General features: G+C 36.8%; 2 protein-coding genes across 2 annotated transcripts in view; both read left to right on the plus strand.

Annotated features, from left to right (window-relative positions):
- The first annotated feature begins 447 nt into the window (after positions 1-447).
- Positions 448-3,483, plus strand: LOC144183442 (cilia- and flagella-associated protein 20-like). The gene is made up of 7 exons (XM_077710331.1): positions 448-465; positions 534-716; positions 1,955-2,034; positions 2,122-2,233; positions 2,320-2,508; positions 3,020-3,132; positions 3,197-3,483. Exons 2-7 carry the CDS (start codon positions 633-635, stop codon positions 3,237-3,239), a joined length of 621 nt encoding a protein of 206 aa, XP_077566457.1. The 5' UTR covers positions 448-465; positions 534-632; the 3' UTR covers positions 3,240-3,483.
- A 549-nt stretch (positions 3,484-4,032) lies between these two features.
- The window catches only part of banp (BTG3 associated nuclear protein), a 30,208-nt gene continuing 17,780 nt past the window's right edge, over positions 4,033-16,460 (plus strand). Inside the window, exons 1-9 of the mRNA XM_077712169.1 lie at positions 4,033-4,160; positions 6,828-6,904; positions 7,787-7,899; positions 8,023-8,222; positions 8,329-8,409; positions 8,913-9,085; positions 10,190-10,429; positions 12,008-12,166; positions 14,415-14,536. Coding sequence (XP_077568295.1) covers positions 6,835-6,904; positions 7,787-7,899; positions 8,023-8,222; positions 8,329-8,409; positions 8,913-9,085; positions 10,190-10,429; positions 12,008-12,166; positions 14,415-14,536 — 1,158 coding nt within the window. The 5' untranslated portion in view covers positions 4,033-4,160; positions 6,828-6,834. The remainder of the gene's footprint in view (positions 4,161-6,827; positions 6,905-7,786; positions 7,900-8,022; positions 8,223-8,328; positions 8,410-8,912; positions 9,086-10,189; positions 10,430-12,007; positions 12,167-14,414; positions 14,537-16,460) is intronic.

A 16,460-nucleotide genomic window follows, 5' to 3' on the forward strand; every position in this document is an offset into this window, starting at 1 on the left:
AACTCAGCACAGGTGGACAGACCTAGATTTGAATTCAGTGAGGCAGAAGCACTAAGCACTCATATATGAATGGTGAAATTAATACATACATGAAAATGAAAAAAATAAGCACATGTCTAAATCAATAACAAAATGACACATTTAATTATTCGTTTATTTTTGCACTCCAGGTGGTAATCAATAATAAAAATGAAACATTAAATTATTTATTTATTTTTGCACTGCGGGTGGTCCATACTTTCTGAAGAAAACGAGCATGTAAATCATTTGGAATTGTCAACTCAGTCAAACAGTATAAATACACTTTGACATCTATAAATGATACCACAAAACGCGTCGAAACGTTGTTTAACTCTTGCAAAAGTGTTTCCTCTCGTCAGAGTTAAGCCATTGGAAACAAATAGATGAACTAAGAAAACGGAATGACGACGTCATCGTCGACGCGTCTCGGCGTCTGACTAAAAGGTGTGAGGTATAGTTGTTTTGACTACGTGGGTTGCATTGGCTTTAAATAAATGATTTTTTTTACAAAGCGTGGGGGAGATTGCCACAGTACACAGACCACAACAAACGTGCTTCTGGATGTCCGGCATTGTCGGCCCTGGAAACGGGACCGAACACGCACGCGCACCATGTTCAGAAGTACCTTTCAGGGTGGATTTCTGTCAATATTGTATAGCATCGGCAGCAAACCTCTGCAGATATGGGATATAAAGGTATATTATATCACTTATAATCTTAAATCCTATGGTAGACTCCATGGGGTTTGGATTTTGTTTCATGTATGGGCTACTGTATATATTTTAAAACAATTTATTGGGGTGGTAGTTGTGTTAACTTTATTTTACTGCAGGAATTTATTGTTATTTTACATGAATAAACTCACATCAATGTCAAAATTAGTAGATCTCTACCGGGTTGGCCGGTAGATTTAGTATACACTCATTGCAGTTATATTGGGCTGGAAATAAATATTCATTTCATTTTAAATAAGAATATTATACTATGTTGGATGTTGGGTAATTATTTTTTCATGCAGAAGAAATCGTAATATTGTAATGAACAATGGCCAATATTTTAAGTCGGTGAATGCAGTTTTATAATTATTACCTTTAATGCCATGCTTTATTTTGCAATTATGATGTCACACGTTTTATTTGGTCACGTATGTTTTATTTGGATGTTGTTTAGTTCAAGATGTTTTTCATCATCAATTCGAGTCATCTTGATTTATTGTCAATAGAAATATGCATCCACTGTTTCTCCAACTAATACTGTACACCTAAATGACCACTAGGTGACAATATCACTCTATTATTACTTTCAATTCATACTCCATTATGTGTCTGCCCATTTTATTTTCGTTTTATTATCGCCTTGTTGGTGTCTATATGTAAATGGTAATTGTAAATGTCTCATCTCATTTTCTGAACCGCTTTATCCTCACAAAGGGTCGCGTAGGGTGCTGGAGCCTATCCCAGCTGACTTAGGCCCATAGGTGGGGTACACCCCAAAATGGTGGCCAGCCAATCGCAAGGCACAAGGAGACAAACAACCATTCACACTCATACCTAGGGGCAATTTAGAGTGTCCAATCAGCCTACCATGCATGTCTTTAGAATTTGTGAGGAAACCACAGTACCCAGAGAAAACCCACGCAGGCCCGGGAGGTCTTTTAAAGTGTCTAAAACAAATTACAAATCAATTACTGTAGTGAAATGGCTTTTATTTCAATTTTGGAAGTATCACTGTAGGCCAGGAGTAGGGAACCTATGGCTCGCGAGCCATATATGCATCTTTTGATGTGTGCTAATGGTGCTGTGCTAACCTGCAATCTAAAACCTGCTGGTGGGAGTGCTTAGTCATATATATGTATATAAAAATGCCATGCCTCAAACTTGTTGCATATTATTTGAAACTTTTCTCTCACTTAAAATATGTTTTTTTTTTAAAGGTCAAGAATGGCCACATCAAAAGGGTTACAGACAATGACATCAACTCGCTTGTGTTGGAGGTAGAGGGTTCAAATGTCAGGTGAGTTTGACACTTTAATTGAAATATAGAGAAACAATGCACTACCTCTCAACAATAGTCACCTTTGACATTTTTGTGCTTCAACAGTACTAACTACATCACATGCCCTGCTGACCCTAGGCAAACCCTTGGTATCAAAATGCCTTTTCTTGTGATGATTGTCAAGAAAACTAGGAAATATTTCAGCTTTGAAGTCCAGGCACTGAAACACACACTTTATATTCAATAACTATATAAACTAAATCATTGGTGAGGAATATTCTCTTCTTCCATTTGCACGTCCAGGTGTTAGATGACCATAATTTACGTCGGAGGTTTCGGGCAAGTAATCACCACAGCAAGACACAAGTGAATTCATTTATGTGCACTATGCCAATAAATGTTGATGATCGCTGGAGCCAGTTTCAGTTCAACTTGGCAGACATCACCAGGAGGGCCTATGGAACCAGTTATGTCGAGACTCAACGTGTGCAGGTGTGTGTGTGTGCAGCAAAATTAACTGATGAACAAATGCCCTTAAAGGTCAAATTAAAATGATGTGGCGTTTAAAGCCAACTGGAACAAAAACTAAAAAAGACAAAAAGCAAAGGTCAAATTAAAATGATGTGGCGTTTAAAGCCAACTGGAACAAAAAGTAAAAATAAGACCAAAAGTTGATTCAGAACACACTATACAAGATCTAAAGTGTCTTAGAAGTTTAAAATAACAACAACTGGTTGTTTGAAAGTTCAAGCATTGTGAAGAATGACAATACAATATATGGATTTAAGTTCTATTTTTGCAATATTTACCAAGGAACTTACTTTTCCTCAAATCAGTGTACCCTAAAAGAAGGGACCTGAATGGCAGAAAAGATGTGCACTCACTGATGAATCAAAATGAAAAATCCATTTTAAAGTGCATGATAGCATTACCAGAAGCCTAAATTATTTTTCAATAAAAAATAACTATCTTGTCTCTATGTTTTGCTCTTTTTTTCTTTCAGATTCATGCTAATTGTCGTATAAGGAGGGTTTATTTCACCGATAGACAATATACCGAAGATGAACTCCCACCTGAGTTTAAATTGGTTATTCCTGTGAAGAAACAGGATGCAGGGTATGGAAAATGATAAGTGTATTTGACCGATGAGATGTTTTAAACCTCTTAATTTTTCTTGCAGCAAAAAGGGAGTCCCAAGACCTGTTGTAGCACGACAGACCTAATGCAAGTCAAGAGCACGTATCCACTTTTATGTTGGCGTATGGTTAACTTTAAAGACCTGTGATTCACTGTTGGAAATACAGTATGTACTAGTTCATAATAGTTGTAATTTCCTAATATTTGTAAACAAATCCATCTATGTAGTGTATGATTTGTTAAAATTATGAATGAATGCTCCAGTGCACATATGCATGTACAAAATGGATGTTTATTGACGTTTTGTCAATTATTAAATGGAAAACTTTCTTCTGGTGGTGTCATTTTTGCAATGTTTTCTTTTTTTTTTACATTTAAATGCTTATAACATGGGGGACCTGTCAATAATAGAATACAAATCTAGGCCGGGCCACTTGTGTGGAGTTTGCATGTTCTCCCTGGGTGTTCTCTCTGGGCCTGTGTGGGTTTTCTCCGGATACTCCGGTTTCCTTCCACAGTCCAAAGACATGCAGGCTGGTTGGGCACTCTAAATTGCCACAAGGTGTGAGAGTGAGCGGGAATTGTTGTTTGTCTCCTTGTGCCCTGCGATTGGCTGGCCACCAATTCTGGCCCGAAGTCAGCCGGTATAGGCTCCAGCACCCCCGCGACCCTAGTATTATACATTAATTCATTTTTTGTACCATCTATCATAATGAGCATATCCCAGTCAACTGTGGGAACCACATACCCAGAATTGGTGACCAGGTGTTATGTTATGAAGGTAATATTTGTGTTAGGATAAGCTGTTCAGAAAATGAACGAATGAATACCAATTTATGCGGGTTTGCAGAGAACCCCGAGGACCTCCAACCATGAAGCGTCCCTGAACGCAGCACTCGTACTTTGAAACACTGCGCAGGCGCACTGCGCCACAGGCTCATCTCTCGCGAGGAACGGCGCCGTTATCGGAACCTCGACAAACAACACGAGAATTCATCATTCACACGGTAATATAAGCCCATCCTCGGCTGGGAATACATTGATTGCCACTGTTGCGGGAAGGAATCCGTTTAAAACTATATTTCTACTTAATTTCCTCTACATTCGTTGAGTCCTCCTCTACAACGTGTTATTGTCGTTCAGGCCCAATTTAGCATGCTAACCACCCAGTTAGCTTAAAGGACTTTGCGTCAGCTTTAACATTAGCACACCAGACGCTAGCTAAATGCGCTAACGACGGAAGCTGCAAGTTTTAGAACGAGTAGTTAATGGCAAGTTAAATAGTTGAGATTTAGCGTTCGTTTTTCCTAATTTACTCCACTAATTGCCGTACAGAGCTCCACTTAACTTGCGTTAATTGGTTCTTGGAAGATGGTTTTGTTTTTTTTAAAAGTCAATTGTTTTTCATAGGATGCTTTAATATTTCATCATAGACAAACCCACTTCTAAAATGTGTCGTGTGCCATTCGTATTTTACGAACAACAAGCTCAAAAAACATTTTCCACAACAGTAAGCACAATATCGTCAGTTAAAAATAATTTAGAGAATTCTGGTCAATGTAAATGTGCAATCTATCATTCCAGAGCCCAGGAGAGAACTTATATGCATTGTAAAATATAAATAAACGAATTGCTTTCCTCACATACTGTGAATGTTTCATTTATTATTTAGATGTATTTTTCCAAAAACATTGAAACATGTACAAGCAAATTTAAAGATCCAGAAGTGTACGATTTTTTTCAACAAATGAGAACAAGTTGACATTGTTAGCATTATAGCTCATATCCTTTAATTTAGAGTTATGGGGTGTGTCAACACTAACATAAGGAGATCCTTCAACATACAAAAGTTCTGTTAAGTTCCTAGCAATACTGGAGGATCTTCCACTTAGCTACTTGGCTCCCTGTAACCCCCCATTCTCCACCCTTAACTGCTGATTTATAGAAATTATTAATATTACTTGTTTTGAAGATGTGGATGACTTCAACATGATGGTGATTTTGAAGCTGTAAAAATCCATATGTGAACAAAGGTTGAAATCTACTTTTATAACTTCATTAATGAAAAATGTGAGCAAAAGCAAGTGTGGTGTTTAATATTTTTGTTCAGTTTAGTTTGGATTTGAAAATATTTTTATGACACTAGTCCAACACACTATCCACTTGTTCGAATCCCTCTTGGGGAAGTTCAACTCGTATTACGGCAAAGTATTTAAATTGCTAAAGTAGGGATGGCGAACAGGTTAGACAGTAAAATTGTTAATCACTGAAAGTCAGAGAGCCACACCTTTATGTCAGAAGCAGCATAAAAAAACAATCTGCCAAATTATATTTTAAATGTATATTATATGTTTTTAGCAGGCCCTGATGAATTTGAGTGCTTTAAGAACAAATATAAAAGAAAAATGAAACGAGGCAAAGAGCCACAGTACATACAAAATATGATTAAAAAGCAAAGAGCTGCATTAATTTTTAGGAGCCGTATGCAGCTTGAGCGCCGCATGTTCACCACACCTGCACTAATGGGTGCACAAATGAAGGGGATCGATTTGAGGCCTTGCTTCCTCAAGCACACTTCAAATGCGCCTCGCCAACAGTAGTATCCATATTCATCTGTTCGAAGCATAGATACTGTCAACCCATAATAGTCATGTTCGTGGGGTGTCTCAGCCTATCATCGCTGACCTTGGGTGAAAGGTGGACCTTGTCCTGGTGGTCCTCAGTCAGTCTTAGGGCACACATAGAGACAGGCACCCATAATAATCATCCAAAACATTTAGTTGTAATCATAATAAGCAATATTTTTGAATGACACGTCACTACCACTTATCTACACACCTTTATATGTATGGTTTATACATTGTGGATACCTGCTCATTATATTTGAAAATGACAACATTTTTTTGGGAAATTTGGTGGGTGCGTCTTATAGTCAGACATGTTTTACAGTCCAAAAATTATGTTTGCAAGCAACTGTGGTTGATATAAACAACAATTATACATTTGCATCATTCAACTTTCTCAGAAAATAGTTTTTGGTTGAAATACACGGTTACAGCTAAAATCTTAAGCATATTATTTAGGTATACATATACCTTTTTTAAACAGCCAAACTGTGTTTTTTTATTTTAAAAAACAACAACAACAAAATATCAACCTGTCCCGTGTAGCTGGACATGGAGAAATGTAAAGCTTTAAAGGCTGAAGCAGTTTTAATGTGCCACAGTGGAGTTAAATTTTCTCTCATATTGGTTCTCAATACTGTCTTGTTTATTCAAAGAATCCAGCTGAGCAAAAAATGGTTTATAGAGGGAGCGACTGAAAGAAAACTGAAAAAGCTAGTAAAAACAATTAAATGTTTTTAGTAATCCCTTGACTATCACAGTTAATGTAGACCAGACATGGCCGCAATTATCGAAAAATCTTCTATTAGCAAGAGAGGCATTTCACATTCTTAGGAATTAAAATAAATAATTGCAGAAAAATATCGCAAAGTAGTGAAGTAGCAATAATCGAGGAATTACTGTATGCTCCAGAATGTAAGTAGTGCTGCATAGGACAATATAGTTTCTTGCTTCCCTTCATTCTTTATTGTACTCTTTTACTGTATAAAGTTTGATATTGATCATTTTTGTACAATGTGTCTCTTTAAACGCTTCTTAATTTCATTCTAGCTCTGAGATGTCTGAAGAGGATTTGGATGAAATTGTACAAATAACAGTAGAAGATTTTTCCTCAGAGAGCCGTACAGGTAACAACCTTTTTCTCACCATTGACCAGTACAGCTCTTCTTTTTCTGCCGACTAGCTAATGGGGAGGGTGACAACTTCAGACAAAATTGAGAAGGGGTGCGGTTGGTGCACAAACGACTCCTACAACTGGAAAAAAAAACCGTCACAAGCATAAGAGCAATATTGTTTTATTATTATAACAGCTTTTCTCATTTCAAGTAGGAGGACGAGATTGAAAAGGTTAATATTTTTTACTCTGACGGACCGGCACTTGGTGGCTCGCGGACCGGTACTGGTTCACGGACCGGTGGTTGGGGACCACTGCTTTAAGGGACATTTTATTTGGAGTCGCTTTATGTTAAAATTGAGATTCTCACGAGAGAAATCTAGGAGAATGTTTTACCTTTAAATCCTGATCACTCAAAAATAACATACATTTTGGATAATTTAATCAGTATAGTTTAAGATTAGCATCTTGTTGTTAGGTTTTTCTGTGCCTATCTGCTACATATCTTTTGGTGAGCGCATTTCGTAGTACAATTTGGACAAGTACTTTATAATCCAGTTGTTTTATATGAACAGTTTTTGTTGTTGCAACCATAAAGTAAACCAACAATGTAAAACTATGACAAAACTACATGCATAGTTAAAAAAGAAAATCCTTCTTAAATAAGTGTTGTTAAATACAAATACAATAATTTAAGTGATGATAAATGTGATGACAGTTTCCTATTCTTCATATGTATTGTCAACGATTGGAGATTGGTTTTGATCAGACTTCATATGATTAAATTAATTTTTAAAATGACCTGTTAATACTATTAAATTGCATTGATATCATGTCATTACAGTATAGTGAAACTGTTATTTCCTCTAATCCTTTTATCTCTTATGTGACATAGCAAATATGCTGGATAATCAAGGACAAAATGAAGCAAGTCCTCAAAAGAAAAAGAGAAAGCTCACCAACAGCCAAGAAAACACCACCAACAACCAGGACATAGGTTATATTAAGGTATTTCAGCTTCTCTACAATGGGCACAGTTCAAAGCCTTTCTATTTTTGTATAATTTATTGTTTTTACATTTGGGAAGCGCAGAAACATTTGTATTGGAACAATCTACCCTTTTCCCCCCAGAACCTAATGGTCTCATTCACTGCATCAGTCAGCCAGCGATTGGAAGGAATTGAATCCAAGCTGCAGGCTCTGGACGCCACATGTAAGGCTCTAGCGCAAAAGCTGGATAGCATGGTGCCTTGTGCTAAGAATTCTATCCAAGTTCCTATGGTTGCTGGGTCACCCCAGGGGGCAACTCAGACATGGAACAAAGTGCGATGGTAAGAAGCATCATGGATTTATCAATGACACATTTATTATGTTCCATTCGGCAGAGGTTTCCCGTGTAACAATTTAGTAATCTTGATTTCTGTAACCCTCACATAGTGTTGTTCCACAAACAAATGTGATTGTGAACAATGATTCCATGAAACAAGAAGACCCATCACTGGAAAACCTGCTTAGCAAGTGAGTAGCTTGTATTAATGCATTATAAACAGCTTGCGAATGATACATAATTTTTCAATATTACTGATCACTCAAGAGTACCTCATCAGCGATGCAGAATGGCCACCAAACAAACAGATTATCAATTTTAGAGAGACTTTAAATTCAAAACCCCTTATACCAACAATGGGAAAGCTCCATTATAGTCGAGGAAATTACTACTAAAATCATAATTCTGCTCCAATTAAAAAAAAATCATCTTAAAAATAGAAAACTGATGTAATGTTTTTCCTCAGATTTTTCTTGTTAATATCCTCATTTGCATATGATAACTGTGAGTCATAAAATTGAATCATACATTTAGGTATCCTATATCCAGATGTCGTACTTTTACTTTTACTATTTTTTTAAAATGAAAATGCTGATTTTCATTACAACACCCATGTATCCAATAATATGACTTGCTCAATATAATAACTTTATGTGCCCAATCTGCCTCACCACAAATGTGTGTCTCTATCTAGCACGGTGGCTAAGAGGCGCCAAAATACAATCCTGGTGAAGGTGCCAGGACCTGAGGAGAGTCAGGAGGAAGTGGAGAGTGGCTCTGAGGCTAGTGACTCCGTTTCCAATGGTGGCCAACCCAACATTGGGCAAAATGGGCAAAATGTCACACTCATCACACTCAATTCAGAAGGTAAGATGTCAGGGTTTATGCAGATATGTATGATATGATAACTTTAGTTATTCCTAAACTCTCAAATATGCTAATTTCAGGCTTCACCTGACAAATAGAGCTTATTTGCTCGTAGGTCGTATTTATAGATGTTAGTTTAGGTACAGTATGCAACATTCAAATTATCTCGTTTAGGACTACATTTCAATCCTCTTTGTACTCGAAAAGTCATCTTTTTAGTTTGTCGAGAGTCTTAATAGATATAAAAACATGCTTAAATGATTCATTCAATATCTAAATAATCTGGGTACTATCAAAGATACAACATTTTCCAATGGTACTCACCAAAGGTAAATCCCATGAGAGACTTTGGTCTTGGGATTTTTTGGTAGCAACCTCAATTTCTTTTGAAAACGGCTTGAATTATGGACATGTTGAACAACAAAACAAGTTTCCACTGTAAATTGACCAGATGTCTGTCTCTGAGGCCGGGAAATAGCCGACAGGATGTTTGGAGTCAGCCGTGTTTTACCTGGCATTTGTGGATAAAACTACTTATTCGTGTTACCGTCAACATTTTGCCAAAGTAATCTCGAGCCCATGTGGTTGTTTCGGCTAGAGATGAATGATGGCCTTGGTGCAGCGCCATTTAAGAAATTGGCGATCACAGATGTTAATTTTCAGATTGCTTTTTACAATCTAAAACTTCTCCAGATTGTTTTTTTTACCAGTAAATCATAAAATATACCGAGTAATTTCCTCCTTTCTTTAGGGAGCACTGTTTCCTTTACTCCAAAAGACAGTCTTTGCAAGAATTATTTAGAAAATATAATATAATATCATAAATATCATAGAATTTATATATTTGTGACATGAGAGCATCATTCTGAGGTACGATCTTGTTTTGGCATTCAGTCTTTAATGCTTTTTTGGTGGCCTTCATATTTTGCCCAAAGCCTTCAATTCTCCATTTGGCCGTATGAGGGTGCTGTTGTATTACATTAGTTCAGCCACTTGCTCTGAGTGTTCCACAAGTCGTCCTTCATCACTTCAGTGGATGGATGAAAATTGATTTTTTTTAGGGTTGTTGATGTATCTAAATGATTTAAAAAAATGTATTTTCAGAGGACTACCCAGGAGGCACTTGGTTAGGTGAAGAGGGTAACCCAGAGATGCGTGTTCGTTGCCCAGTTTCGGCAGCCGACATGCTCCATATCTCATCAAATTGCCGCACAGCAGAAAAAATGGCTCTCACGCTATTGGACTACCTTTTCCATCGGGAGGTCCAGGCCATGTCCAATCTCTCTGGACAGGGCAAACACGGCAAGAAGCAGCTGGATCCGCTCATGATTTATGGCATTCGTTGTGAGTCTTGCCATTTCCTTGATTTGGTTAATTTTTGGAAGACATCCTGCGCTACTATTTAATGACTTCACGGTGACCCATGAGTCAGTGCTGTCCCCCAAAACCCCCCCCCCCCCCCCCGCCCCCTAACCACTAGTGCAAGATTTGTGTATTTCTTATTGTATATCAAAGTAATGCATATAAACCTTCACCCAGGCAAGGATTAAACCCTTAACTCCGCTTCAGTCAGTAAATGAACTCCATGAGAACTTACCATATTTCACTCTCCTGCCATTACAAAGCAGTGTTGAATTGAACACAGAAATAGGCTGCAGTCTCTATTCCCATGGTGGGTTACAACAACATGCATTCATCATTGCACACAAGCGTTAATGTGCAACACATTTTATAACATACCAGACTCTAAATGACAAGCACATGTCTGGAAGAATGATCTGAAAAGAGTCACGTCTAAGTCAGTGAGCTCTTTGATTCCCACTTTGAATCCTGTAGCTACACACTGTATCTTTTTTGCACATGCGTATAGTGTGTATATCAGTTGAGTGAAAGGGTACAATGGTATGTTGGAGCTGAAGCATGAGCAGCTGATTGCTCTCGTACTCCCCCGTTTAAAAAAAAAAAAACAAGGAAAAGGAATGAAAGAGCACCTGCCTCTCTTGTCTGAACTTGTCTCACTGAGGGTAAAAGGGCTCATGTTTATATAGATAAACTTTTGTTTACTCCATTCATTTTTTTTAACCCCAGGGGTAAGGTTAGTTGTACAGTTATGTAGAATTTAACTGTATATCAGATGAACAGTTCTTTAAAATGACTTTCAATGGCTTATGTAAAAACGATTTAGGGAGTGAATGTTGAGGTACCTTCACACTCTTAAGATAAGTTATTTAACAACTCTCTGCGTTACATCTAATAATGAATGTATTCATTTTCAACACTTACTCAGGCTCATGGGGTGCTGGAGCCTATCCTAGCTGATTTTGGGCAATAGACATTCTACACCCTAGACTGGTCGCCAGTCAGTCATAGGACACACATAGAGATAGACAACCATTCACACTCACAATCACACTGCCACTGAGTGGGAATTAATCTGGCAATCTTGGCAAGTAAACCACTATTCCATCAGGTGGCAAAATCTAAATGTTATACATACCATTTACAATTGTATTTAATTGTACCATGTAGTATGTTTTATACTTGTCTATGGTAAGAATAATGTATTTAGTGTTAATCATTTTATTATTTATTATTATTTCAAGTCAATTTGGATATAATTATGTAGTGCTTGGTAGCCCTTATTTTATCAATTATATAATGAGTGCATGATTCAGTGAATTGTGTGTCAGTCTAACAAATTTCATTTTTTAAGACACATTTACTAAAGGCAAATGATGATTTTGGGCTAACAATAGAAGCTGAATTGGTAGGGGAAACAAATCATGAAATCATCCTTGTGTCAACCATCAGTTTTTGTTCCAATTTCAAGTCACTCAGATAAACTAACTACTTTTACACATTCATTGGTTGCTGTATGTTTGACCTATGATCTGATCTTATACCTCTTTACTCTTTCTGAAGGCCATTTGTTCCACAAATTTGGCATCTCTGAATCTGACTGGTATCGCATCAAGCAAAGCATTGACTCAAAGTGTCGCACTGCCTGGAGACGCAAGCAGCGTGGTCAGAGTTTGGCTGTCAAGAGCTTTTCGAAACGGACACCTCAAGCTTCAGGCTCAGGTAATGTACTGATACACTACAACAATTGTTGTTTCCTACATTAAAAAGCAAATTTTTCTGTGTTGTTGAAATACCATAACATTCTTTGATTAATAGCATGTGGTTATACTATGAGGTCTTTGAAGGGTGATATGTCGTAATACATTTTCTACTGTATATTTTTGCTGAGTTGGTAGGAAGACAATCACTCTTAATTCATTTTTATTGAGAAATAGTTATGCTACTTTTCCATTTTTTATGATTCTATTCGTGTGTGTTGGCTCATCAACTTACCAACCTACCCAAAAGGTTACACATGAAATAGAGTAAAATTACATAGAGTAAACTGGACCTGCAAAGTCCTAAAAAAGGCTAATGGGTGAAAAAATGCACTTCTTCCACAGTGAAGGAGCTTTATTGGTCGCCATGTCTTTTTTTCACTTATTAGGCATAGAAGAACCTATCTTTCAGCACATTTCAGTTATAACATCAAAAGAAAAGATGACAACTAGTATAAATGATCTCAAAGTTAAAGAACGTTGTTAGTTAAAGTATGAATGTGCAAATTGCACATTTCTTAGAGCTATGATAATTGAGAAAATCATATTTAAACACAAAAGATGACAGCTAATAGCAGCTGCCATTTTGTGACAAATGAGATTTCCTATGTCCTGGAGATAACTTATGAGCTGCCAGCCAAGATGTGTCAGAATGCCAGAAAAGAATGCGCTTATCAATTTTTTGGGCTGCAGGGCAAACTGAAATATGGGATGGCAGATTGTAGGAGCAATGAGTCTTTCTCAAGTTATGTGTTGGAAAGCCAGAGCGAATTACAGATGAATGTTTGAGCTCAGTAGAGATGACTATTGTTTTAATATCTTCAGGGGGAGGAGAATCAGCGTGTTACGCCGAACATTGCAATGAACACCTCAACATGGTTACGAATCTTTTCGTATACACTTAGACAATTACAATACACACTGTTACATTTAGGGTAAAATGCAATCATATAGTTTTTATGTAGCAACAAATAGGGCCACCACTACACTTCCTCTGGATGGTTAACCTTTCGGGCAAAGTAGAGCAGGTTATTTACATATACTAACAGAAACCTTCCTTTCGAAACCAAAACAACATAGAACAGACCCTACCCAGAAAAGTAAACAATGTGACCTACAGATTTCATGTCATCACAAGTTCTTCTATCCCACACCCTAATTTGTCATCCTTTGTCATTTTATAAACCACCTATTCAGAGCAGGGTCACAGGAAGACTAGAACCTTGAAACCTGGAACCTGAGAGCCAATTAAGGCCGCCAGTTATTTTGCGACCCGTTACATTAGCATTTAATCTCCGTGAAGCTATGTCATTGCGCTTGGTGGTTTTCTTTTTCTTCAGTCATTTTACACTTCGTTAAAATGTAATTTAAGTACCACCTGGTAGAGCGAAAATACACAAATCATGTGAGTGAATGGGTAGGTTATAATAATTGTTTAAATACCATTTTGGGATTGATTGGGTTTATTATAACCAAACACCTTCCATATTAAACACTACATAATACTATGAGAATTATGCCTAGGCTTATACATACACATCATTTTTCCTTTTTTTTATGATGAATGCCACTATACACAAATTAAATGAACATAAAAACGAAAGCTCTCTTGGCAATCTCGATACTAGGCCTGACAGGGTTTAAATGGCCAAGTCTGAGTGCACTTTTTGTGTGAGAAGTGTATACCTTGGACTGATCGTCAGGGCTTTTCCAAGCAGATTATTGACTTTTGGTTCTGACACTTATAGTAGTGTTTTTATTTTTACTAGAAATGCAAAATATTATTTCTTTATATTTTTTCAGCATTTTTAGCATTCCGTTTTTGTGATTTTGTGTATTCTATGGCCTGTGGTGTAGATCCTATAGTATATTTTTTTCTGTTTCTTCACATTGAAGCTTGTGGTACTGTAGGGAATCATGTGATGAACCCATCTAGAAGTGTCATGCGGTTGCTGAAGTGTTTAGACTTTACAGACTGGTGTCTCATTTACAAATACAGTATGATTGTTTATGATGATTACCACCTTTTTTGGACATGTCACTGCATGGTGAGGAATTAATGTAGTCTTTTTTATCAGCTAATTGCCACAAGAACTGTTTAATAAGTTGATATGCAATATTGCAAAAAGAACATTATTCTGTTTTTAGCATGTACCTTGTTTAAGTCATAGTTCATTTCATAATCTTCTCTTTTTTCTGTTTTGGAAAAGACGGCGCCCTTGCAGAAGAAGGCGCCCAAATAGAAACTGCTACCCAGCAGACCTTGCACTACACACTGGCCAACCAGCAGGTCCAGTTTCATCACATTGGAGAAGATGGACAAGTTCAAGTTGTAAGTAATAGTATTTATCATCCCCTGATCAATAAAGTTCTTCAAAGTCTCTTATGGGTTAGTTCTGAGGCAGGATAGTAGTGCTCATTTTATTGCTTTGGCCACATTAATTCCAATTGATTTCAATTGGTTCTAGAAAGGTGTATTCTAGGAGTGGAACTTGATAAAAAATGAAATGAATTAGATCTAGAAATATATATTCTAGGAGTGGAACTTGATAAAAAAATGAAATGAATTCGAGGCAAATTAATTTTGTTTAATCAAATCTTATTCACATGACTGTGACCATGTCTTTGGTTGCTGAGGCTTGCAGTCCTCATCAAATTGACTTCTAGGGTTTAAAATGGCCTAATCTTTTGGTGAGCTGTAGTAGTGATAGCCTCATTTAGCATCTTTCTCAAAGCACATGTGTTTGAGAGTGAGCAAATGGCGATATAAATACACTCTTGGTCCTGAATGAGTCAAGGATTTGTGAAGGTTTGTTGTAAAAATATCCTCTAATTGCAATTTTCAATGTCAGTTTTCTTCTGATTCTGGACATGCAAGATGCATTGCTCACCCAAACAATCTTCAATCATCTTTTTGATGATACCAAAACCTCAGTTTTGAAAAAATTAGTCAATGTGATTGATTTTTCTGTCCCCGGCCACTTATTTGAACTCTTGTTCTCTGGACTGCTGAACACCGAATTTACAACTAAGGTTTACCATTGCTTTCAGGCATATGGAGACTTCACATCTTCTGGTTGTTTTCTGTGATGTTGTGACTTTCTCTATAGATGATATACATTTTGAATTGAAACAAATAGAGTTGCCAATGGTCAACTCTAGGCGCCAAACCCGACTCATTATATAACAGTCCTGTTTGATCACGTCCCGTGGAATATGTGATCCTTAAACTGCAGGTTTATAATCAACAGGTACTGCCTATGCCACACCACATAGTGAATCATAGAGGCGCAAACCTACAGCATTTCTCTGTTGATGCTGGATAGTTTCTACAGCTGTTAGGGTCAAGGTTTACTGTATAATCAGATCATTACAGCATAATAGACAATGACAAACAGAAAGTGTCTGGTACCGGTTATCTTTTTTGTTTTGTTTGTCTTGGTCCTAATGTTCATACCTCACAAAAATGTGCTTAAACAAGTGACAGTGGAATACTGTCAGAATGCATGTGAATAAATGTGTACAGATGTTAGAAGGATAAAAAACAGCAGTAGAGCTTGATGTTGAGTGATTATGAAGTAAAATGTTTTAGGTAATATTTTTCTGATGTGATTCCGCCGACCCGGTCCAAAAAAACCCACCATTTTATTTAATGTAAACATGGACAATACATATGCACAACACCTGGTTTTCTTTTATGTCATGCTAAAATCCAGCTGTTGATACCATAATACAACTTTTTTTTATTTCCAGACCTGTGTGGCCAATGTTGTTAGATATCTAATGATGCTAATCCTGTCACTGATTCTCATTTCATCTCTTGATGAAAGAGCCATTTAAATTTATGCACAAGGAATTTTTAACTTTAAACGACCGTATCTTTATTACTTAATACTAATATAATAATGATCTCTGTATCATTGCAATCATGCTTTCATGCAGATGATTAATTATACAAATAGCATTTGCATTACGTCAATTAAAAAGAATTTGGGGGTCACAATCCAATCTTCTGCCTGATGCATTAGAAAACAAGCTGATGAATGCTTGTATTAATGTATATCATTGTAAGGCAAATAACTATTTATACCTTCTAGTTAGGAATTTTTCTTCCAATTAAGCAGCATATTGTATGGAATTGTAAGATTATAATTTTAAGGTGAAGTTGTTTTTCTATTAAAATTAATTGATGCTGTTTGATGAATTTTGTGGATAGTATTGAGTTACACATTGAAATGCGCTCTTTGTATTTGGGT

This window comes from Stigmatopora nigra, chromosome 2, assembly GCF_051989575.1.
Source record: "Stigmatopora nigra isolate UIUO_SnigA chromosome 2, RoL_Snig_1.1, whole genome shotgun sequence".
In the NCBI taxonomy this organism is placed as follows: domain Eukaryota; kingdom Metazoa; phylum Chordata; class Actinopteri; order Syngnathiformes; family Syngnathidae; genus Stigmatopora; species Stigmatopora nigra.

Excerpts from the sequence above, each read along its gene's own strand:
- LOC144183442 (XM_077710331.1), top strand. The coding sequence starts at position 633 with ATGTTCAGAAGTACCTTTCAGGGTGGATTTCTGTCAATATTGTATAGC. Across the intron at positions 717-1,954 it reads TGCAGATATGGGATATAAAG|GTCAAGAATGGCCACATCAA; the intron begins GTATATTATATC and ends TTTTTTTTAAAG. Across the intron at positions 2,035-2,121 it reads GTAGAGGGTTCAAATGTCAG|TACTAACTACATCACATGCC; the intron begins GTGAGTTTGACA and ends GTGCTTCAACAG.